Here is a 23,836-nt window from a genome sequence, read left to right on the forward strand (position 1 = left end):
AGCATAGTTCCATTCACAAGTATATTCCGAGGGCCTATAACATGTCAGGTATATCTAGGGGTACAGCAGCAAACAAAATAGACAAGTCCTGCCCCATGGGGGGAAACAGGTAAATAGGCAATCTGATTGCTAGTAGACAGGCATGCCGTAAGAACAGAGGTGATACCACTGATGGGGAGCTAGTTTAGATAGGATCAGGAATGTCCTCTCTGAGAAGGTGACATTTGAGTAGAGGTATAAATGAAGTGAGGGAGTGAACTCAGAGATGAAGAAAGAATGTTCCAGGTGGAGGGCACAGCAGGAACAAAGCCTGAGTGGGAGTATACCTGGCATGTCCAGCGAGTAGATATATATATATATTTATATATATATATAAATATATATATAAATATATATATATATATATATATATATATATATAATATATATATATATATATATATATATATATATATATATATATATATATATATATATATATATATATATATATATATATATATTTTTTTTGTTTTTGGTTTTTGGCCGGGGCTGGGTTTGAACCTGCCACCTTCGGCATATGGGACCGGCGCCCTACTCCTTGAGCCACCGGTGCCGCCCAGAATTTAGTTTTTCTGAAGTGTGGTGGAGAAGTCATCGGAGGCTTTCAAGTAAGGAGGTAGCACCGCCATCCCTCAGATGTGGATGAGACAGACAAGAGACTCCAGCTCCTCATGCCACCACCGCTGCCCTCTGTGTGCACACCGAGAACCCCCAATCCCCTCTGGGCTTAGTGTCCTGCAGTGATTAAGAGCACTGACGTTCAGTCAGCGCCTGTGGCTCAGTGGGTAGGACGTCGGCCCCCTATACCGAGGGTGGTGGGTTCAAACCCAGCCTCAGCCAAACTGCAACAAAAAATAACTGGGTGTTGTGGCGGGCGCCTGTAGTCCCAGCTGCTCGGGAAGCTGAAGCAGGAGAATCGCCTAAGCCCAGGAGATAGAGGTTGCTGTGAGCTGTGACGTCACGGCACTCTACCGAGGGCGACACAGTGAGACTCTGTCTCTAAAAAAAAAAAAAAGAGCACTGACTTTCAGGTCTGAGAGTAGGGGGTTCCCAACCCAGGTACAGTACTTACATGGTGTGTCCCTCTCTGATTTTCAGTTTTCTCATCTGGAACTGGGGACAGTAATTTCTGTCTCATGGAATTGTTGAGTGATTTGATGACCTCTTGCCCGTAAAATACTCAGCTCCAGGCAGGCCATACAGTGTGCTCTCAATAAACCCTCATAGTTGGTGACGATTTTTTTTTAAATGCTCTGCCCAGTGCTGGCACTTTGTAATCACTTGTTAAAGGTAACTACCGTTATGATTATTCCCCTCACCCGTTCTACCTGCTGCCAGAGTACACATGTGCCAAGGCTCCTCTCTACTGGGAGGCCAAGAAAAAATACTAATGACAGACCTTCTCCCCCAGTGCAGGGCCCATCCAGAATCTGGGCTCTTGACAGCAAACACATCCCAGGCTGCAGCAGAGGGACCCAAAGACTGGCCTTCTGCTCCTATCAGTTCAGCTCCTGACTCTCTGTCAGAATAACCTCTTCAACAGGTTCAGAATGATGGCTTCACTTGTGTCCAAAAAGCCCTTTCACACTCGTGACTCATTCATTTAACAAATACCCCTAGTAACTGTCCAGAACAGCCTGTTCTAACCCCATTATTATTACTATTATTAACGCGGATAACATCTATCCACCACTCAGAATGTCACCTTTCACAGGATGGGATTAGATTGCCCAGGCATGTGTTACAGGTTTACCATTTTGTAGCTGGGTGATATTGGGCATATCACTTAGCCTTTTCCAGCCCTATGTGCCAGGCAGGGTGCCAGGGAGACAATGAAGAGCTAGTGAGAACCAACTGCTGGCTGGGCACAGTGGCTCATGCCTGTAATCCCAGCACTCTGGGAGGCTGAGGAGGGTGGATTGCCTGAGCTCACAAGTTGGAGACCAGCCTGAGCTAGAGCAAGATCCCGTCTTTAAAAATAACCGGGTGTTGTGGTGGGCACCTGTAGTCTCAGCTAACTGGGGAGGCTGAGGCTGAGGCAACCTCAAATCCAAGAGTTTGAGGTTGCTGTGAGCTATGACACCACAGCACTCTACCAAGGGGGCCAGAGTGAGATTCTGTCTCAAAAAATTTAAAAGAAAGGAAAAAAGAAAGACCCAAGAGTTTATAGTCAAATCAAAGGGCCAAATATTAACCAGTAATCACATGATCACATGTAAAAGTGTAAGTGTGAGGAGCACTATGGAGAATCCATTGCTATGGGGGTGTGTAACAGGAGGTGAGGGAAGACATCCCCAGGGAAGCGATGTGCAGCTGAGCTGCCTTGTACTTTTTCAAGTACAAGGAGCTGCATGTGCAAAAGCCTTGTAGCAGGAGAACTGAGAAATGTGAGTGGCTGGAGCCTAGAGAGAGGAGGAGAGAAGTGTAAGCTGAGAGGCAGCAGCAGCACTTTGCCGGCTATGGTGTGGTCGCTATCCCTCTCTGCTCAGTGACTGCTGTCCCTGCTCTAGCACAGGCAAGCTGACCTGCTCAAGTTCTCCAGGTAGAGCCCAGAGGACATCTGGGATCTTCTCTTGCCAGTATGACCCACTGCCTCTCCAACACCCATGGGAGAGGGGACACAGGAAGTGGACCTTATTCATATAAAGTTGGAATTAGTCCTCAAGCAAGATGATGTACCTGGCCTTCATCCTCACCTCTTCTCATCAGGGAGGTGGAGACTGACTGAACAAAAGGACAAATTCTGGAGCTGATTGTTAGGTTGTCTCTCAGCTCTGCTGTTTTCCAGCTGTGTGACTCTGGAGGTGCCCAAGAAATGGAATGCTTACCTTCTCTGCCTTCAGTTTCCTCATCTGTACAATGGAGATAATAGCACCTACCTTATAAGGTTAAGAGAATCATAGTGTATGCAGGTAAAGTGCTTGGAACACCAGTGTTAGCTGTAATTATTTATTTAATCACACCAGAGTGAATATAAATTTCATGAAGACAAGGACTTTGGGGCTGGGTATGGTGGCTCATACCTGTAATCCCACTTGGGAGGCTGAGGAGGGTGGATTGCTTGAGCTCGCATGTTCCAGATCAGCCTGAGCCAGAGCGAGACCTTGCCTCTAAAAATAGCTGGCATTGTGGTGGGTGCCTGTAGTCCCAGCTACTTGGGAGGCTGAGGCAAGAGAATTGATTGAGCCCAAGAGTTTGAGGTTGCTATGAGCTATGATGCCATAGCACTCTATTGAGGGTGACAAAGTGAGACTCTGTCTCAAAAAACAAACAAACAAAAAAAAACACATACACACACAAGGACTTTGTTTAATTCATTGCTATATTCTCAAAATCTACAACAGTGTTTTTCAAACTTTTTGATCTCACAGCACACTTGAACCTATAAACTTCCGTGTCACACTTAAATTATATTCATTAAAAAAAAAAGAGCAGAAATGGTTGGTGCAGTGGCTCGAGCCTGTAATCCTGGAACTCTGGGAGGCCAAGGTGGGAGATTACTTGAGCTCAAGAGTTTGAGACCAGCCTGAGCAAGAGTGATACTCCATCTCGACTAAAAATAGAAAAACTACCTGGGTGTTGTGGTGGGTGCCTGTAGTCCCCTTCTGTAGGCTGAGGCAGGAGGGTCACTTGAGCCATGTTTGAGGTTGCTGGAAGCTAGATTGATGCCATGGTACTCTACCCAGGGCAACCAAGTCAGATTCTGTCTCAAAAAAAATAAATTAATTAATGATTTAAAAAAATTTTTTTTGAGACAGAGTCTCACTTTGTTACCTTCAGTAAAGTACTATGGTATTATAGCTCACAGCAAACTCAAACACTTGGGCTCAAGTTATTCTCTTACCTCAGCCTCCTGAGTAGCTGGACTATAGGCGCCTGCCACAATGCCTGGCTAGTTTTAGGGTCAGGGTCTTGCACTTGCTCAGGCTGGTCTGGAACCTGTAAGCTCAAGCAATCCACCCTCCTTGGCCTCCCAGATCACTAGCTTTACAGGCATGAGCCACTATGCCTGGCCAGATCTTTAAAATTTTTGAGGCACACATAAGTTTCTCTCACAGCACATTAGAAGTCCTGGCTTACAACGCATGTTCAGGAAGAGGGCCTGGTGTATAATATGTAGCCATAAATAACTTCATGAATTAAAATGAATTTAGTCAATATATACCTGAAGGATTGATATTATAATTCCCGTTTTACATATGAGAAAACCGAGGTGTAGAGACATAAAATGAGTTCCCCAAGGTTGAAGAGGTGGCAGAGCTGGGATTCATATTCAAATTTATTGGGTTCCAAAGTCCTTTCTACCCAGAACTCAGGTCAATAGCTGAGGTTCTACTCTGGGGAAGTCACGGAATACATGTACCAGAAGTATGGGGATTCAGGAGAAATGCTCACCCACTTTGATTTTTTCAGTGCCAGTTGGTTCTCAACCTGCTACATGACCTTGGGGAAGTCCCTTTTGTCTTCCTGAGCCTGATTTGTAAAGTAGTTGGTGGTGAGCTCTCAAGGAAATCACATGTTGGTGGAGCCTGGTTCGTTGAAGGCTTTTGATAAACATTCCTTCCCACCCGCCGCCACCCCGCCTGCTTTGAAACAGCTTTGCAAATAACTGACCAGTTCTCCTGCCTGGAAAAGTAGCAAGCCTGTCCCTCTGCCATCGTGTGTGAATGAATCTCACCACACCTGGACCCCTAAGATGTCTTTAGGTGGAGGCTTTGTCTCCCCGGCGGGAATCCCTCTCCCTAGACCTTTGCTCCAAGTCCTACCGCGAGTATGGTCGGTCCTGAGAGTCTGGTCCCTGCTTTCCTTAGAGGGACGAAAGCCCAAACCTGGCTCAGAGCTGGGCCTGCAGCTGAAGAGACTCCAAGGAGGGAGCTTGAAAGGAGCCCCCTTAAGTGATTAAGAGCTCAGCACAGATGGGTATTTAAAAATCACTCTGGGGAGGCTATGAGTCCTAATGGTGGTGACAGAAGAATTGGAACAACATGGGGCAGGGGCACGGAGATCACCTTGGGAATCCAGTGTTGGCTTCCCAGCCAGGCAGAAACTTGTGCGGGATGGGATCTCTAGGGCCTAATAAGGTGAAGGCCTTCAGGAAACAGAGCACAGGCTCCTTTCAAGTCTCCGCCACAATCAAGGCTAAGACACCCTGTGTGACTGTGTGGAAGGGTGGTGAGGACAGAGGACTTCCCCCACACACACACTCGCTGTTCGTAGAACGAACATCTGGGTTGGTATTCCACATGAACTGAGCAGTGGCCAGGGAGTAATTTGCACAGGGGAACGCGACTGGGGAGGGAGGAGCCAGCAGGGCCTTTTCTGGGCGGAGCTGATTGCGGGCTGGGGGCTCATGGTGGAGGCGGGGCCTGCGCTCCTGGTGCGGCGGGGGCGGGGGTCCGCGCAGGGAATGCCGCGCCGCGGGGGCTGGGGCGGGGCTTCGACGGCCCCGCCCCCGCGCAGGTAGCCAATGGGCGCGGCGGCGCTGGGTGACGGAGCGAGTCGAAGTGCTACTGCCGCGGCGGCGGCGGACGGCCCAGCCCGAACACCACGGGCTTGGGGGCCGCGAAGGCTCTGGGGTGCAGCACCTGAGACCCTGGCACCCGGGAGGCGGCGAAGCCGGGGTCGCCGGAGGAGCGCAGGCTGTCCGGCGGCGGCGCGATGCCGCTCGCCCAGCTCAAGGAGCCCTGGCCGCTCATGGAGCTAGTGCCGCTCGACCCGGAGGTGAGTGAGCCGGGCGGCGGACGGGCGCCGGCGGCCGGCGAGCCCGGATCCTTACAGGGGCGGGGCGGCCCGCGACACTGCTGCAGCCAGGCGGGCGCCGGTAAGGGCGCGTGTACCCTCGGATCTCTTGCCCACTGTCCGGCTCCGCCCCCCTATTCCCCGGGTGTGTGTATGCGAGGGACAGTTCAGCCAGGCACCGCATGCCTCCCGCCATAGCCAGGAGAGGTGATCCTGTGGGGCGCTGAGATCTGGCCCCTTGCACCCCACTTGTATAGGACAGGTCCTGGCATCTGTTGGGAGCTGTTGAGCTTCTCCATTAGTGCAGATGGGCAGGGCTTGGGTACCAGATGCGTGATATTCTACCAGAGACAAGGGTCGTGGGACCCCTCCCCCTCCCGCTCCTCCCAGTGCCTCTCGCAAGAGCTCCTTGCTTCTCAGTTCACCTCTCCTGACCCTGGAAGGATTGCCCCCCTTGACCCCTGACGGTTTTGGAATGTGGGATGGCACCGCCCCTCTGCGGCTGGAACGCCTGGGCTTTTTTGCCCGGAGGCTAGGCCAGAGGTCACTTGTGTCCTCTACCCTAGACGGTGTAGAGGAGAAAGAACCCTTAGACATCGTTAAGATTATGGTGGGCAGGGGAGGTTGCTGCTTGCTTTTCTTCTTTCTTGTGCCCTCTCCCATAGGAAGGGCTGAGCCCTTGTTGAGTTTGGCCTCTACCAGCCTAGACAACCCTGCTCCTTCTGCCCCAGAAGCAGCTCCTATCCTCCTTTGAGGGCTCTATGGTACCACACCCTAAGCATGCAGAAGACCAGCTCTTCTGTGCCTTTTGACCCCCCCCCAAGGGTCAAGGTCAAGTCACTGAACCAGCAGGTCAAAAACTTCCCCCTTAGCCTCTTGCTGGGAAGGAGGCAGGTGATTCTCCCCTTCCAAGGAGACTGGGGTATGCAAGGAGGGCATGGAAAACCTCCTTTGAGTCCAGGAGCCAAGGTGATTTTCTCCTGGCTTGGGCCTCTAGCTCCTGCCTAGTTCCTCTCTTCTGTCCTCTCTTAGTTCACTAGGGTAGCCCCCATGTGTCCTGTCTCTCAGGACCACAGATTGAGATCAGGGTGAGAACCAGGGTGTGCTGCCCCTTTAAAGGGAAGGCCCGTAGACTGGCTATTGGAGGGTGGGCGCGGCAGGATTAGGTAACCAACCTGAAGGCACAATTTGGAGTAAATTGCTCTGGGATTCCTGCCATGGGGTTTTTACAGGCACTGCTAGGCTGCTCAGAGGTTCTCTGGCTGACTCACCCTCTGAGGTGAGGAACAGTGCCCTCTATAGCCCCTATACACACACCCCCCACACATAGGACCGGGGCACAAGGGCCTGGGGGGTGCTCAGAGATGGATTCCTTTGCCCAGGCACGCCCCTGGGATCTAGGCCTCCAAGAGGAAGGTAGTGCTGGGAGAGGGTGGGGAGAGACTAAACCCACAGACTTCCCTTGGGTTATATTAGTAGGGAGAGAAGATACCCAGGAACTTGATTCCCGGTTCCTGGTCCAGGGCGCCACTTCCTGCTGCCCTTTAGGGAACCCTGAGGCAGGGGCCAGGTTTAACTGGGAAACTCATCTCAATTTTGAGTCCCACTGTACCAGAACTCTGTGGCAGGAGAAGACTGGTTATTTCCCAGACTTGGTGGGAAAGGGGGCTGAGAACCTCAGCCAGTCCTGAGCCCATCTGAGCCTCTGTTTCTCTAGTGCAAGGGCTGAGTTCTAGCCTGTGCCTCCTGGGCCTACAAGGGTACAGAGCCCTGGGTATTGCTGCCTATCTTCTCCCTCCCTCTCCCCCATTCTTGGAGGTGCCCTACAACTGGGTGTTATTGTTTGGGTAACAAGAGCCACGGGACAGCCAGGATGCGGGTTGGGCTGTTCTTACTGGAGAACAGGGCCTTGCTGTTCTTAGCCCAGGTGACACGTAAGTGATACAGCTGCCTGACCCACAGGTATAGGTGCTGCCGCCAGCAAAGAGGCAGGCGAGGAACTGACAGGCATTTGGCAAAGACCTGGGGTCTGGACTGCTCTGCCCTCCAATGATGCTGCCGAAAATGGGCTGCTGGGAGGAAGAGCCTGCTGAGGTTGTGGCCCAGGTTTTGGAAGTTTGGGTGAGGATTCTCTGCCTTGGTCTTCCCTGCCCTGTTGAAAACAGGAGCCTTGGGCGGCGCCTGTGGCTCAGTGGGTAGAGCGCTGGCCCCATATACCGAGCGTGGCAGGTTTAAACCCGGCCCCGTTAAACTGCAACAACAATAACGACAAAAAAAAAAAAAAAATAGCCAGGCATTGTGGCAGGCGCCTGTAGTCCCAGCTACTCAGGAGGCTGAGGCAAGAGAATCGCTTAAGCCTAAGAGCTGGAGGTTGCTGTGAGTCCTGTGATGTCATGGGCACTCTACGGAGGGCCGTAAAATGAGACTCTGTCTCTAAAAAAAAAAAAAAAACAGAAAACAGGAGCCTTATCCCTGGGCCCAGTCCTGCCACATACAGAGCTTTACTATGCGCCACCCACCCTGATTCACCCATGTCACCCTTTTCAAATTTTCATACAGCATCTTCAGGTAGAGATTATTACCCCCATATTTAGATGGGATGACTAAACTCAGAGAGACATATGAATTAATGTCAGAGCCCAGGATTGGAACCCAGATCTCTCTCTGTCTTCTACCAAGTAGAAGAGGCTCAAGGATGGGGAATTGCTGGCATCATACTGAACACAGTGGAAGGTACTCCAAGAGAGGCTCCGGATATTGGCAGACTCTCATTCCACAGGGCTCTTGTCCAGTCTTTGTGGAGGACCGGCAGTGCCAGCCAGCCCTGGCACCTGGCCCCCAGCCTCCAGCAATATGCAGGGCTGCCAATACTGGGCTCAGAACCCAGCTCCTGGGGCTGCTTCCTGCCTGCAGGGCACGTGCTGTCCTCCTCCACCTGCTGCCCAGCTTCTCTAGACGCTGCTCTTGTTCCCCAAGACAGAGCTACCAGGGTAGGAAGGAAGGATGCCTGAGGAACCTATCTCTGATCTCTGGGAAGGGAGTCTTGTGTGGCTGTCCTCATGAGCGATGCCCTGAGGAAGAAGGAGGGGGTGCCTCAGAGGCCGAAAGGCTCTTTAGACAAGGTCCTTCATTCAGTCTTCTGCAAGGTGAGCGTCATTGTCCCCATTCAGTTAGTTACTTATTTATTCAGCACTTATGTGACGAGTACTATTCCAAGCAACAAGATCAGTGCAGCTGTCAGTAAACAAACCTGCCCTCATGATACCGATGAGGAAACTGAGGCTTCAGAAAGTACTGTGACAGACCCAAGGTCAGAGTGAGCGGCTGACAGAGCTAGGATTGGTGGCTGGTGTCTTTGTGGCTGTGTAGCTATGTTCTTTCCACCATCCCATGCAGTAGTCAAGCCAGAGGGGCAGATGACCCCTGCCTTCCCAGAACCCAGGCTCTGAGGGGAAAGCTCATCTGTAGTCCTCCTGTGCCCTCCCCCATAGTCTTTTCTCCAGGGATGCTCCATATCCCTATAGGGGCCTTTGCATCAGCTCTTACAGGTATGGGGTTCTGTAAGGATGGCACCCTGGCCAGTGACCTAGGGAGTGTAGGCAGCCAGAGAGGGCCTGTGGGGTCCCCTAAGTGATCCAGGCTACTGCTTCAGAAACCCACATCTTTGGCCGAGCATGGTGGCTCATGCCTGTAATCCCAACACTTGGGAGGCCAAGGCTGGTGGATTGCCTGAGCTCACAGGTTCGAGACCAGTTGAGCCAGAGTGAGAACCCGTCCCTAAAAATAGCTAGGTGTGTGGCGGGTGCCTGTAGTCCCAGCTACTGGGGAGGCTGAGGCAAGAGAATCGCCTAAGCCTAGGAGTTGGAGGTTGTTGTGAGCTGTGACGCCATGGCACTCTACCGAGGGCAATGAAGTAAGTCTCTGTCTCTAAAAAAAAAAAGAAAAATGGCACTCTGGGAGGCTGAGCTTAGGAGTTTGAGATCAGCCTGAGCAAGAGTAAGATCCCATCTCCACTAAACATAGAAAACTAGCTGGGCATTGTGGCAGGCACCGGTAGTCCCAGCTCCTCAGGAGGCTGAGGCAAAAGGATTGCTCACACCCAAATTTGGGTTGCTGTGAGCTTCGATGCTACAGGACTCGACCCACGGCTACTGAATGAGACTCTGTCTTAAAAAAAAAAAACAAATGAGAGTAATAGAACTTGGTCTGGCTTCCTTGCTGTCTGCTGGATTAAACTTTCATTTGACAGACTACATGCTAGACCCTACAGGTGCCACGGAGATGACGATAGATAAGCCATGGCTTCTTCCTGAGTAACCTGTGTTGTGCTCAGTACTATAGGGGGACCAGGGAAGGAGGAAAGAACTCGAAGATGTGTGGACCAAGAAAGAGACGTTTAAATTCACTCCTTAGGGAAGACCAGGAATTTGCCAAAGTGACAAGGCAGGGAAGAGGAAGCCACCATGAGGCTTGGGGATATGAAACAATCTGTTCTGTTCAGTCTCAGGTTGTTCAGTTTAGTTCAAAAATAGGGCCTGATACTGAAAATGGCTATTGTTTGTAGACCAGTTACATGCCAAGTGTATGCATTCATAGGCATTATTTTTTATTTTTTTATTTTTAAAAAATATTTTTATTATTTATTTATTTGTAGAGACAGAGTCTCACTTTGTTGCCCTCGGTAGAGTGCTGTGGCATCACAGCAACCTCCAGCTCTTGGGCTTAGGCTATTCTCTTGCCTCAGCCTCCCGGGTAGCTGGGACTACAGGTGCCCGCCACAACGCCTGGCTATTTTTTTGTTGCAGTTTGGCCGGGGCCGGGTTTGAACCTGCTACCCTCAGTATATGGGGCCGGCGCCCTACTCACTGAGCCACAGGCGCTGCCTGCATTATTTTTTATTTATTTATTTTTTTTCTTGAGACAGAGTATCAGTATGTCACCCTTGGTAGAGTGCCATGGCATCACAGCTGACAGCAACCTCCAGTTCTTGGGCTTCAGTGATTCTCTTACCTCAGCCTCCCAAGTCATTGGGGCTACAGGCACCCACCACAATGCCCGGCTATTTTTTTGTTGCAGTTGTCATTGTTGATTAGCTGGCCTTGGCTGGGTTCAAAACCTGCCAGGCTTCAGTGTATGTGGCTGGCACCGTAACCACTGTGCTATGGGGGCCAAGCCCATGGGCATTATTTTGTTTGTTTCTTGCATCCACCCAATGAGGTATGTTACTTTTATCCCCATTTCACAGATCAGGAAACAAGGAAATGAAGACTTGTGTCTCAGGGTCACACAAATGTTAAAAAAACAGAATTTGAATCCACAAGGTCAGATTCCAGACACTATACTTTTTAAGATACAGGGTTTAACTCTATCACCCAGGCTGGAGTGCAGTGAGTGGCTCCCTCTATCATAGCTCATTGTAACCTCAAACCCCTGGGTTCAAGTGATCCTCTGGTTCTGCCTCCCAAGTAGCTGGGACTATAGACATATGCCACCATGCCTGGTTACAGAACCCACATTCTTATTCCCTGTGCTGGGCAGTTAGTGATGATGGCATTGAATCTATACTAAGGACCTGGGACTTTATTCTACAGGCAGTGGGGAGCCATAGGAGGGTTTGGTGCCTGGTACAGAGAAGGTTCTCAATAAATACTGAGTAAGTGAGTGGATGAATGAGTGGATTTTAGGAAGGATGAGTTTGGAGTGGGGAAGGCTGAGCCGGGAGGCGGCTGGTAGGTAGGCTCTGTTTGTCTGTGGCTAGAGTACAGGGTAAAATGGAACTCAATCTACAAATACTGGGCCCTGATCAACTGTCCCTCCCCAGGCTGCTGGGAGATGGGTGTGTGTGTGTGTGTGTGCAGGGGCCTGCAGAACACTTGGCCCCTGGGGGGATTAGGGGCATTAAAGGGGCTCAGGGGGCAGGATGTCCTGGGAGGGGCAGGGGAAGGCTGCTCTACGGGCAGGGAGATTATGTAATGGTTAGAGCACAGCTGTCCCTGTTGCTGCCAGGCAAGGCTACAGCTGCCCTGTGGACCCAGCTCCTGGCTCCAAAGTCCTGGCCTGCCCTAGGCTGGATCTTCCTAGCCATTAGGAACCTCCTGTATGGGCGGTGCCTGTGGCTCAGTGAGTAGGGCGCTGGCCCCATATACCGAGGGTAGTGGGTTCAAAGCCGGCCCCAGCCAAACTGCAACAAAAAAATAGCTGGGCGTTGCGGAGAGTGCCTGTAGTCCCAGCTGCCAGCTGCTTGGGAGGCTGAGGCACGAGAATCACCTAAGCCCAAGAGCTGGAGGTTGCTGTGAGTCGTGTGACGTCATGGCACTCTACCGAGGGCGGTAAAGTGAGACTCTGTCTCTATAAAAGAAAAAAAAAAGGCCTCTCCCTCCTCTCTCCTCTCTCTCCATCTCTCCCCCCCACTTTCCTCTCTCTCTTTTTTCTCCCCTCTCTCTCTCCTCCTTGGTGCTGCTCTGCAGCATCCCTCCCTCGCCAATAAAAAACTTTCATAAAAGAAAAAAAAAAGGAATCTCCTGTTTGCCTCACCACACTCTTGCCCTGCTTGGATGGTGGGGACAGCTCCTTTCAGCTTCCCAAGGCCCAGATAGGGTAAGTTACTCACCTCACATCACATAGGAAACAAATGGGCTGAGTTTGGTACCGCCCAGAGCATCTACTTCCCACCTGAGGGTGAGGTCTGGGGGCAGGAAAAGGCAGGAATAGCCAGAGGTGGGTCCAGTACCTGCCTTTCCCTGAAGAGAGTCCCCTGGCTGGGGTGTGGGCTGCTCTTCATCTGAGCTTTTTGAGTACCTCCTAGATTTTGGACTAGATTTTAAATCCCCATTTATCAGTTGTGTGACCTTAGATGCCATCACTAGGTGCCTCTGAGCCTCAGTTTCCTCCTCTGCCAAATGGAGCCAGGGCTCCCAGGGCTGTCCTGAGGATTACACAGTACCACAGGTGCGAGGCACTGAGCCCAGTGCTTGGCATGTGGCAGGGGCTTGGAAGAGAGCAGCTGTTAGCACCAAGCCCTCCCGGGACTCCTGTCTGTTAGGAAAAGCTGGCCTGTGTGTAGACAGTCCCTACAGTGTGACAAGTGGTACAGTGAAGAAATGCAGGGGTGCAGTGGAGGCAGTAGTCATTCTGTCTGGCAGGGGCAGTGGAGGTTTCCCAGAGTGGGGCAGAGCAAGGCAGCCACCATCTCTGGATGGTGGACTTTGACTACTTCTACCCTTGCAGCAGTTCTGGGAGGTCAGTGTTAGTACTCCCATGTTACAGATGGGGAAACTGAGGTCTCATAGTTGATTAGTTTATACAAGGTAACATAATTTGTCTCTGGTGGATCTGGGAACTACACATGACCCTGGAGGAGGTGATACTTGACCTGAGTCTTCAAAGATAAAGTGTTTGCCAGCAGAGAACATGAGGGAGGGAATGTTGGCCTTGGGAAAATTCTGCCTGAGTTGAAGGTACTTGGTACCTGCACCCTCACCATGACCATAGAGACGGAGAGGTCACATCCAGAACTCCTGATCCTGATGGCCTTCCATGGAGGTAGGTAGGTTCTGACAGGTAGGTAGGTTTCATGTTGGTAGGTTCTGATAATACTCCTCCAATTTCTCTTTTCTTTTCCAGAATGGACAGACCTCAGGAGAAGAAGCTGGACTTCAGCCATCAAAGGTGAGGACCAGAGCCAGTGTCCTAGGCTGGGGACTGTAGAGGTTGTTATTTGTATGGCCTTGGAGGACGGTAAGGACCCCTTTGCCCAGCTCAGCCATCCTTCTCTTATTCCACCGAGTCCTCGTGGCAGCCCTGGAGGTAGCAACCATTTCCCCCAACCTTCCTATTTTGTAGGTGTGGGGTCTGCGGCCCAGAAGGGGTCAGTGGCAGAATCTAAGCTAGAACTCTGGTTAATTGTCACCCAGCCTAGGATACTTCTCTGGTTTATTTACTCATGAGATTAGTGCTGGCTCTATCTAAAGAGCTGTAGAAGAGGCTCAGGCCAGTCATGCTGCTCCCCTTAGAAGAGCTGGACCTGATGGGGCCCAGAAGCATCTGGCCATGTAAGCTGGGAATATGGTGCTGGTGGGGAACCTGGTGGCCTTATGCCATTTCTCGGGACTCCCAGCTCCCAGCTGGAGGCTTGTTCCCACACTCCTGCTATCTCTGCTTCCCCTAGGCTCCTTCTGGTGGCCCCTCATCCCCTGTTGCTGGTTTTGTGTGTTGCTGAAAGTGTCAGGGACTGGGTGACAGTTGTATGACTTTGGGTGTGTCCCTGTCTCCTCTCATCTCTACAGTGGGACAGACCACATCCCCTTCACAAGTCACAGGAGATACTGGTTGTGGAACTGTGGAATCCACCCCATCAGGGGCAGAGCATGGACTCTGGCCTTAGTGCAAACTTGGGTTCAAGTATTAGCTCTGCCTCCACCATTTGACCAGAAGCTCTTTTCCCTTCTGAGTCTCAGTTTTCCCATCTGTAAGTTGTGATGGGAAGGACGGATGAGGTGGTAACTGCCTAGCACACAGTGCCTCCAGCACTGGCAATATGGATGCCCTGGTGTGTGGCTCAGCTCCATATCAGTGGCCCTGCCTTCCAGGCCTGGGTTCAGCCTAAGCTCGAGACCTGCTATAAACTTGACCTTTGAGATGGATTCAGGGTTGGTCCTCATGTTTACCTTGACTCAGCTTCCTAAGATAAGGTAACTGATCTAGGTGGGGGTGGGGCAGGGAAATAGACTCCTCTCCCCTCTATCGGTTATTGTGGCAACCTTGGGCCCTCAGAGCCCAGTAAGTAGAGTAGACTGAGCCCCTTGACTTATCACAGCCTAAGTGTGAAGAATCTCCTCCCCCAAAGTAGCTACCTCTGGTTGCTTAGTAACAAAACAAAGGTGCTTTAGGTCCTTAGTAAAGAACCAGAGTGTTCAGATCTTGGGGCTTAGGTCCCAGAGTCTGCAGAGGAGCTGGCAGCTTTTAGTGAGTATAGCTTCTCACCTTTAAGAGCAATAGGTGAGAAGGGCAGGAGCTTACCCAGGCAGGTAACCTCCATTTGCTCCCAAGCTTATGACTCCTGCCCTAAAGCAGAAGACCCTGGGGTGGAACTGGAGATGAGGTGATGGATGGGACAAGGAGTCTTCAGTGCCACGTTAAGGAAGAGAAAGCTTTCTTTTCCATGCCTGGCACTATACCAGGAGCTTGGGAGGGATTGATTGAGCTCAGGAGTTCGAGACGAGTCTGAGCAAGAACAAGACCCATCTCTACTAAAAACAGAAAAAATTAGCCAGTCATTGCGGTGGATGCCTGTAGTCCCAGCTACTCAGGAGGCTGAGGCAGGGGGATCACTTGGAGTTTGAGATTGCTGTGAACTAGGCTGATGCCATGTAGTTCTAGCTTGGGCAACACGGTGAGACTCTGTCTCAAAATAAATAAATAAATAAATGAATGAATAAAAGGAGAATAGAGCCCACCTCTCAGGGCCATTGGAGGAAAGAATGTGGTTGGTATAAATTAAAGTATATAGCACAATGTTAGTTTTTAATGCTTGTTTATTTTATTCATTTCAGGTTAAAAGGGGTATTTGAGTTTTAGCAGCAATAGGGGTTACTCCTTGGATTCCTTTAGCACCTGGGTGCATCTGACATCCTCAGGCATGCTGGGGTACCATTTGATTTTTCTCCCTTCCTGGGAGTGGACTGGGCACCCCAGGCCTCCTCCCCCTGGTTGTCTCGGGAGCTGGACCCCTTTGAAGTGCCTGCAGGTCTATTTTGAGAGCTGGGCGCCCCCCCCCCCCTTCACTCTTCCTGTTTATGAAACCCTGATCCCTCCTGGATCCCTCATGCTCCCCTGGCCAGAGCTTAGGCAGGATGTGACTGTGAACTTCAGGGAGCCTCGGCAGCCTCAGGTGTTGGGAGGAATTTCCCTTGGTCTGGCCAGAGCAGACCAGCCCACCCTCCCTGCACCTGAGGCCCTAGGACCTGCCCAGGGGAGACCCTGCAATAGTGAGACTATCTAACTAAACCAGGGAGAAGTTCTGTTCACCAAGTCCTCTGTCCCTGTGGCCATTTTGCTTTTAGAAAAGCCTTTCAAGGGTGGAGCATGTAGTTTCAACATTCATTTTACAGAGGAGGAAACTGAGGTTCAGACAGGGAAAGAGATTTGCCTGGAAACATTCAGCAGGAAGTTGCCAGTTCTTGGACTTCCCACCCTCCACCTCTGGCCCCAATCCCCAGCTCATGCTGATCTTTCTTTATTTGGAGGGTCATTTTTTTTTTTTTTTAGACAATCTCACTTTTTATCGCCCTAGGTAGAGTGCCATAGTAGAGAGCTCACAACAACCTCAAACTCCAGGGCTCAAGCGGTCCTCTTGCCTCAGCCTCCCAAGTAGCTGGGACTACAGGCGCCCGCCACAATGCCCAGCTGTTTTTTAGAGACGAGGTCTCACTCTGGTTCAGGGCGGTCTGCAACTTGTGAGCTCAGACAGTCCACCTGCCTTGGCCTCCTAGAGTGAGGGGTCTTTTTTCTTCCTTCTGCTTGGCCGACACCTATTTTCATCCTCAGGATGGAGCTGCACTGCCCCTCTCTGGAAGGTCTTTCTAGACCTCATCCCCTGGGAGACAGTCATCACCTCTGGGCATCCACAACACCTTGATTGCAGATGTCACAGGACAGTTGTATTTTGTTATCATGTATTTCTTTTCAGAGCTGTCTGAAGCCATGGCCAGGATCTGCCTTAACATCTGTGCCTCCTAGTTATGTGTTCCTGGCCTGGGACAGAGCAGGGGGCCAGGAGCAGTAAGTGATGGACGTCCAAGGGGAGGCAGGGACAGTGCTGATGAAATGCTTGAAGAGTATAGGCTCTGGATGCAAACAGACTTTGATTTTGGTTTTGGATCACCCCCTTTCTATCCATGTGGCCTTGCTTGGCAAGTCACTTTCTCTCTGAGTCTAGTTTTCTTACCTCTGAGATGGGGATGGCAGTACCTCCCTTGAAGCTAAGACCCAGTGCCAAACACACATCAGAATCCACATTAGCAGAGGTTAAAGGAAAAAATGGCCATGTACACTAAGCAGGAGACACAGTTACCCTCATGCCCAGTGGTCCTGACCTAGTACTGAGGCCTACATCCCCTCAGGGATGCCTGAGAGCTGTGGATCCCCTTCTCAGCTACCCAGAGGTATGCTGGGAGATGCATCTAAGCACCCATGTCCCACCAGGGAGGGTAGCACCGCGGAGCTGCACATGCTGCCTGCTGGGGAAGGGGCTGTTGGTGTCCGTTAGGGCCAGGGATTGGCAGGTGTGCTCGGCCACAGCTGGCAGAGCAAGGCCCATGGTGGGGACCCGAGGGGCCAGGGATCCAACCGAGGGGCTTTGGGCTTCTCCCAGCTGCCCTGTGGGAGGAAGTGAATAAAGAGGAAGTGTTGGGGGATGGGCAGGGACCAAGGGATGTGGGCTGGTGGCTGTCCTCCCCGCTTCTGTCACCAGAGGCCTCAGACCCCACACACCCTTCAGCAAAGGCAGTTTTGAGACTGTTTCCTTCCTGTTGCCCCTTCTGGTACCTTGATAGCCACAGAGGTTCTTCCTTTGTGTCTGAGGTACCAGGAGGTTGCGGGGGGAGCTGGTGCTGGCCCCTCAGAGCGCACTTGAGTTTCCCAGGGCTGCCTCAGCCTACAAACCTGGCTTGAGGAAGCTGGGAATACTGAGAGGCTCAGTCTAGGCAGGCCTCTTTCGCAATTCCCGGCAGCCATGTCCCCATAGAGACTGTTATCAGTGGCCCCGGCAAGCACAGGGAAGGGGAAGTCCATGTGCATGTGGGGGCGTGTGTTTCTCCATAGGGGGCGTCTGTGGAAAGGGTTTCCGATCATCACCCTGAGTGTGTGTGTCTTGTCAGTTCCTGTGGTGTGCTGGTGTGAGTGAGGGGGTGAGGCCATGCAGGGGGCTGGGCCTGGCCACCCCCTGCACTAAAACCACTGGCTCCTTTTCTTCTCGGGCCTCCCTGAAGTCCTCACTACGGCTGCCTTTTTTTTTGACAGAGTCTCACTGTGTCACCCTGGGTAGAGTGCCATGGCGTCACAGCTCACAGCAACCTCAAACTCTTGCGCTTAAGCGATTCTCTTGCCTTAGCCTCCCAAGTAGCTGGGACTAAAGGCACCTGCTGCAATGCCCAGCTATTTTTTTGTTGCAGCTGACATTGTTGTTTTAGCTGGTCCGGGCTGGGTTCGAACCCACCAGCATTGGTGTATGTGTGGCAAGCATCCTACCAACTGAGCCATGGGCGCCACCAGCTGCCTTTTTTTTTTTTGTTCGAGATAGTCTTGCTATGTTGCCCTCGGTAGAGTGCTGTGGCGTCATAGCTCACAACAAACTCGAACTCTTGGGCTTAAGCAATTCTCTTGCCTCAGCCTCTCGAGTAGCTGGGACTACAGGTGCCCGCCACAACGCCCAGCTATTTTTGGTTGCAGTTATCATAGTTGTTTAGCAGTCCCAGGTCGGCTTGAACACGCCAGCCATGGTGTATGTGGCTGATGCTATAACCACTGTGCCACGGGTGCTGAGCCAGCTGCCTTCTTTTTTATGAGACAGGGTCTGTCGGTCACCCAGGCTAGAGTCCAAGGATGTCATCCTAGCTCACTACAGTCTCAAACTGCCAGACTCAAGTGATCCTCCTACCTCAGCCTCCCCAAGTGCCACCTCACCTAGCTACTTGCTACAGTCTTCTGCCCCTTTGTCCACCTGGGGACTCTGGACTGGCAAGTGTGGTCAGGGCATCTGAGCAGAGGCAGGGTTTGGTCTAATGGTGCCTGCCCTTTGGGCTGTCCTTCTGGGCTGGAGCAGTCAAACTGTGGCCTTGCTGACTTCTGGAAAGCAAGTGTTCCCTGCAGGAAATGTTTTTGGGTGTTAGGATGCCCCCTGTGTCACCACCTCCTCTTGTGCCTTCTGTCTCTGTTCCTTTCTCCCCTCATTCAGGTCAAAGGAGATAGGGAGAGGTGTACCCTGGGCCTCCCTAGGGTCATGGGCTTGGGGTCTGCTTGTGCCCTTCTCAGCAGGGGAGTCTGGCCCATCTGTCCCTCCTCCCTGCAGAGGGGAAGTGAGAAGGAAGGGGACCGAGGACTCTGCTTTCTGGGCCAGGCAGGCTAAGAAAAGCAGAAGTAAGAGGAGTAACGAGGCCTCTGGCCACTGGATTGGGGCCCACCATGCAGACCCCAGCAGATTTCCCCAGGGTTGAGAGAGACTCGGTCCCCTGTCCCAGAAAGGTGAGCAGAAGGATGGCCTGCCTCCAGCAGCATCTGTCCTCTTGATTCTAGGCAAGGAATGGGTTTGGGGATGACTCTGTCCCCTGGGGTTTCCGGTGGCTGCCTCTCCCCAGGGAGTGTTCTCAGTCAGCGGCAGACACATGTGGTGGAGGCTCAGGTCTCAGGGTGGGGTGGGCAGGGGTTGCTGTGTGGCCTTGGGCTACCTCCACCCCTCTTTGAGCCAGGCTTCCTGCCTGTCCTACCAGAAGGTTACACTCAGGGGTTTGATTAGCCACAGATGTTTGGGTTTTTGTAGGGTTGTTACATCCACTCTCCCATTGGTCAAGGAGGGTCCCCTGAAGATCGGATTGTGTTTCTGAGGGTACAGACCTAGAGTGGGAAATTCCAGGCTGACTGTAAGACCAAGAGAGAGTGGGCTTGGGTGAGCAGGAAGGGCTCTGGCCAACTCACCTGCCTACCCTTTCCCAGCACTTGAGGCCTGCTGATCCCAAGCCAGGCAGTGACAAAGGAAGGTACTTTGGTTAAGATTGGCTCTGCCACTGGTTTGCTTTGAGCCTGGGTGAGTCACTATCTTCTGGGCCTCAATTTCCTGTTCCTGAAATGGGGATAATGTTTTAGGATGTTTGAACAGAGTCAAAGCCATCAGGCTGCACTTAATAGAAAGCCACTGCAGGCCCTAGGATGGGAAGAAAATCCTAGGGAAATGGAAGACCTCAGAGATGGGTGCGAGGGGTTTGTAGACTGTGTCCCCACCCCCACATACACCAGCCAAACCCCACAGCTCTGCCCTTAACCCTTTCCTGGGGATCCTGTCCTGCTGCCTGCTTGTGTGCCAGGTGTCAGACCCCTCTGCCCTGGGTGTCTGCCACTCTGCTCGGGCCTCACTGATTCTGACTGTCTCTCTCTGCTGCCCACCCGTCTCTGGTGTTGAGTTCCTGCCTCAGTCTCTACACGATGAGTGCCTGTCTTCGCCGGTTGGGTACATGTCACATGTTGGGTGCCTGTTGGCTGTCTCCCCATTTGTCTCTGCCTGTTGAGTGTGTCTCCATCTGTCTCTGCCTGTTGGGTACATGTCCCCATCTGTCTGTGCCTGTGGGGTACCTGTCTCCTTCACTGCCTGGTGGATACATGTCCCCATCTGTCTGTGCCTGTGGGGTACCTGTCTCCTTCACTGCCTGGTGGATACATGTCCCCATCTGTCTCTGCCTGGTAGATACCTGTCCCCATCTGTCTCTGCCTGTTGGCTACCTGTCTCCATTTGTCTCTGCCTGTGAGGTTCATGTCCCCTTTTGTCTCTGCCTGTTTGGTTGGTACTCCCTTCTTTCTCTGCCTGTTGAGTTCCTGTCCCCTTCTGTCACTGCCTGTTGGATTTGAATCACCGTCTGCCTCTGCATGTTGGGTCCAAATCTGTGTCCACCTCTGTTAGCTAAGAGTACCCTTCTGCTTCCCTCTGTTGGGTACATGTCCCCTTTTCTCTCTGTCTATTTTTTTTGTTTTTTTGAAACAGAGTCTCACTTTGTCGCCCTCGGTAGAGTGCCGTGGTGTCACAGCTCATAGCAACCTCCAGCTCTTGGGCTTAGGCGATTCTCTTACCTCAGCCTCCCGAGTAGCTGGGACTACAGGCACCCGCCATAACGCCCGGCTATTTTTTGTTGTAGTTTGGCCGGGGCTGGGTTCCAACCCACCACCCTCGATATATGGGGCCGGCGCCCTACTCACTGAGCCACAGGCGCCTCCCTTCTCTCTGTCTATTGGATATCTCTTCCTACTACCTCTGCCTGTTGGGTACGCGTCCTTACCCATCACTGCCTGTTGGATGCGAGTCTTTATCTGTCTCTACCTGTTGGGTGCCTGCTTCTGCCTGTTGGGTGTCTCTCCTTATCTGCCTCTCCATGTTGGTGCCTGCCTCTGCCTATTGGGTACCTGTCTACTCAGCAGCTGGGTTGACATGGGGCTTCCCCTTTGGAGGCCCACAGGGAGGATGGGGGGCCAGCCAGAGGGCAGCCCTCAGGCACTGGGGATGGGGAAACAGAGAGGAAGGGAACGTAGTGAGGGTGTAGGCCTGGAGCTAGGAAACCACAGGCCCTGGGTGATTGGCTGTCCTGGGCCGGGCCCAGCCCCCGCCCTTACCCTGCACATCCGCCCTGGGCCCGGCCACCTCCGCAGCAGCCCCGGACGCTGCCTGCTCCTGCCATGGTGCCGTGGCCCTGCTGGGCGGATGGAGCAGGATCCCAAGCCGCCCCGTCTGCGGCTCTGGGCCCTGCTCCCCTGGCTGCCCAGGAAGCAGCGGTCCAGGATCAGCCAGACCTCTCTACCTGCCCCTGGCCCTGGCTCTGGCCCTCAGCAGGACTCGGTGAGTGTGTCCAGTTATCTGGTCCTAGCCTGGCTGTGGCCCTTGGAGCAGGTACCTAGGAGGCCAGTTTGGCCTAAGCTGGCTTTGGGCTCTCCTGGCTCAGGTCTGGCTCTGCTGGGTGACTGGCCGCTGTCCAGACATGCCTCCTGGGGAAGTAAGGAGGCACTTCAGGGCTTCAGGACAATATTGGTAGATTGGAGGTAGGGCAGAAGAGTCCTAGAACAGCTGGGACCTCGCAAGAGCCTTTAGGTCAGCTTGTATGAGGGAAGTTTGGGAAAGTGGTCATGGAGTCTCTGGCCTTAACTTCAATCTACCCCAGACTGACAATGGGGGTATCCAGGTGACTTCTGGGTCTCTGTGTATCCGAACCCCATCCTACAGGATAGAGGGCTCCCCTCATCTCATCCTGACCAAGAACAAAGGCCCAATTCTGCATCCCTGTGTGAGAACAAACTCTACTTCCTATTGTGGCAAAATGAAGCAGTAGGGGGAGGTAGACCTGGGGCAGGTGTCTGGGCCTCAGCCGGAGCCTGGGGTTGCTCTGCCTGGCCATGCTCGGGCATCCCTTTGGCCAGGCAGGAGCGGCAGGAGCAGCAGTAGTGCTCCTTGTCTGGTTTGACCTCCCCAGGCTTGGAGACCCTTTTGATGCCAACGAACCTGGAGGCTGGCCCCATCAGGTGGTTAATAGGCCTGTTTGCCGAGGTCAGGTGGGGGGATATGTCCCTTGCTGCCACTGTACCCATAGCTATATCCCTCCACCAGGATGAGGGCATCCTCAAGGAGATCGCCATCACACATCATGTCAAGGCTGGCTCTGAGAAGGCCGATCCATCCCACTTTGAGCTCCTCAAAGTTCTAGGCCAGGGATCCTTTGGCAAAGTAAGTCATGAGCCCACAGCTGGGAGGGAAGCACTGGTCTTATTGGAGGTGGGGGTCATGGGTCATCTTGGGGCCTAAAGGATGATAAGGCAAGAGTGAGAGGTCATGTTGGTACCCAGGGAGAGCAAAAGGTCAACTTGGGGCTCCAGGAAGTTATAGGTCAGCATAGAGCCTGGAGGATAGGAACCAGTGGGCTCAGACCCCTCAGCTTTTCCCTGGTTCCCACTCTGCCTTCTCAGGTCTTCCTGGTGCGGAAGGTCACCCGGCCTGACAGTGGGCACCTGTATGCCATGAAAGTGCTGAAGAAGGCGACCCTAAAAGGTGAGTAGGGACACTTCTCTGTGCAGAGTCCAAGCCGGGTGCAGGACTGAGGGAGGCAGCCCAGACCTCACTCTGTCACCCTGGGTAAAGTGCTGTGGCATCCTCATAGCTCACAGTAACCTCCAACTCCTGGCTCAAGATCTTCTCAAGGAGCTGAGACAATAGGTACCTGCCACAATGCCCAGCTAGTTTTTCTATTTTTAGTAGAGACAGGGTCTCACTCTTGCTCAGTCTGGTCTTGAACTCCTGAGCTCAAGCAATCCATATGCCTCAGCCTCCCAGAGTGCTAGGATTATAGGCATGAGCCACCATGCCCAGCCAGGAGCACCTAGTTTGAATGTGGAAAAACAGGCCTATTCTCAGCCCCCTCTGACCCGCACCCTTCCCCCACAGGCAAGTGCCAGTGACTATGGCTATGAGTGTCTGAAAGGAGCCAGTAGGTTAATGTGATGTGCTTGTGGGGACAGTATGGCCTCAGATCCCAAGTGGGTCAGATAGAAACAACTGACTATCAGCAGACTTGCTTCACAATGATAGAAGAGTCTGAGGGAGATGTCTATGGTCCTTGCTCAGGGCAGAGAAGGGCGTGGGAGAAGAGGCAGGGATTCCAGTAGACAGCTGATCACTGGCCCAGGTAAGGGAAGGTGAGTCAAAGCAGTGCCGTGGAGCTGGATGACAGAGCGGTCCAGAGGTGAGGCCTGAGCCATGTCTAGAGTTCTGGGGACTTAGGCAGAGTGTGAGGGTAGTTGGTGGTGGGCTTTGGGTTGGATTCTTTGACTGGCCTGGGAGTCAGAGCAAAGTCCTGGCTGGGGGAGGGAGGGGCAGAAATAGGCAGTGTTGGCCTTAGGATGTCACAGGTGGCTTTGGTGCCCCAAGGCCAGCCTGCTGGTTATGGGAGCCATCCTTCAGGAGGGATGGTGGGAGTTGTAGCGGGAGGAGAAAGATCAAGACTTGGTCCCTGCTGTTAAGAACTCACAGGCTGGGCAGGAGAGGCCAAACACGCCCTGGTCATGTGGTGTAGCCTGTACTGTGACTGCTGTGCATGGATGTCCAGGGGGCCAGGGAGCATGGGGTGGGGGATATAGCCTTGGAGAGGGTAAACTCAGTGGTGTAGGGGACACTTAAGGAGTAGCCATGTGAGTTGTGCCTTGAAGGATGAGTTAGGACTTCTCCAGACAAAAGATGGTAGAGGAAGGGTAACCTGGGAAGGAGGAACTCGGGCAGCACCTGTGGCTCAATGAGTAGAGCACCAGCCCCATATAC

The 23,836-nt window shown here is 52.5% G+C and overlaps 1 protein-coding gene across 3 annotated transcripts in view; it reads left to right on the plus strand.

Annotated features, from left to right (window-relative positions):
• The first annotated feature begins 5,537 nt into the window (after positions 1 to 5,537).
• RPS6KA1 (ribosomal protein S6 kinase A1) overlaps positions 5,538 to 23,836 on the plus strand; it is a 40,357-nt gene continuing 22,058 nt past the window's right edge. The window contains exons 1-4 of one of the 3 annotated variants that reach the window (XM_053577045.1): positions 5,538 to 5,763; positions 13,405 to 13,449; positions 22,136 to 22,252; positions 22,492 to 22,573. In XM_053577045.1, coding sequence (XP_053433020.1) covers positions 5,701 to 5,763; positions 13,405 to 13,449; positions 22,136 to 22,252; positions 22,492 to 22,573 — 307 coding nt within the window. In that variant the 5' untranslated portion in view covers positions 5,538 to 5,700. Of the gene's footprint in view, positions 5,764 to 13,404; positions 13,450 to 18,875; positions 19,021 to 20,763; positions 21,374 to 22,135; positions 22,253 to 22,491; positions 22,574 to 23,836 lie in introns of those variants that run through there. The other 2 variants (XM_053577046.1, XM_053577044.1) reach the window with 2 other exon arrangements.

This window comes from Nycticebus coucang, chromosome 22, assembly GCF_027406575.1.
Source record: "Nycticebus coucang isolate mNycCou1 chromosome 22, mNycCou1.pri, whole genome shotgun sequence".
Classification (NCBI taxonomy): Eukaryota; Metazoa; Chordata; class Mammalia; order Primates; family Lorisidae; genus Nycticebus; species Nycticebus coucang.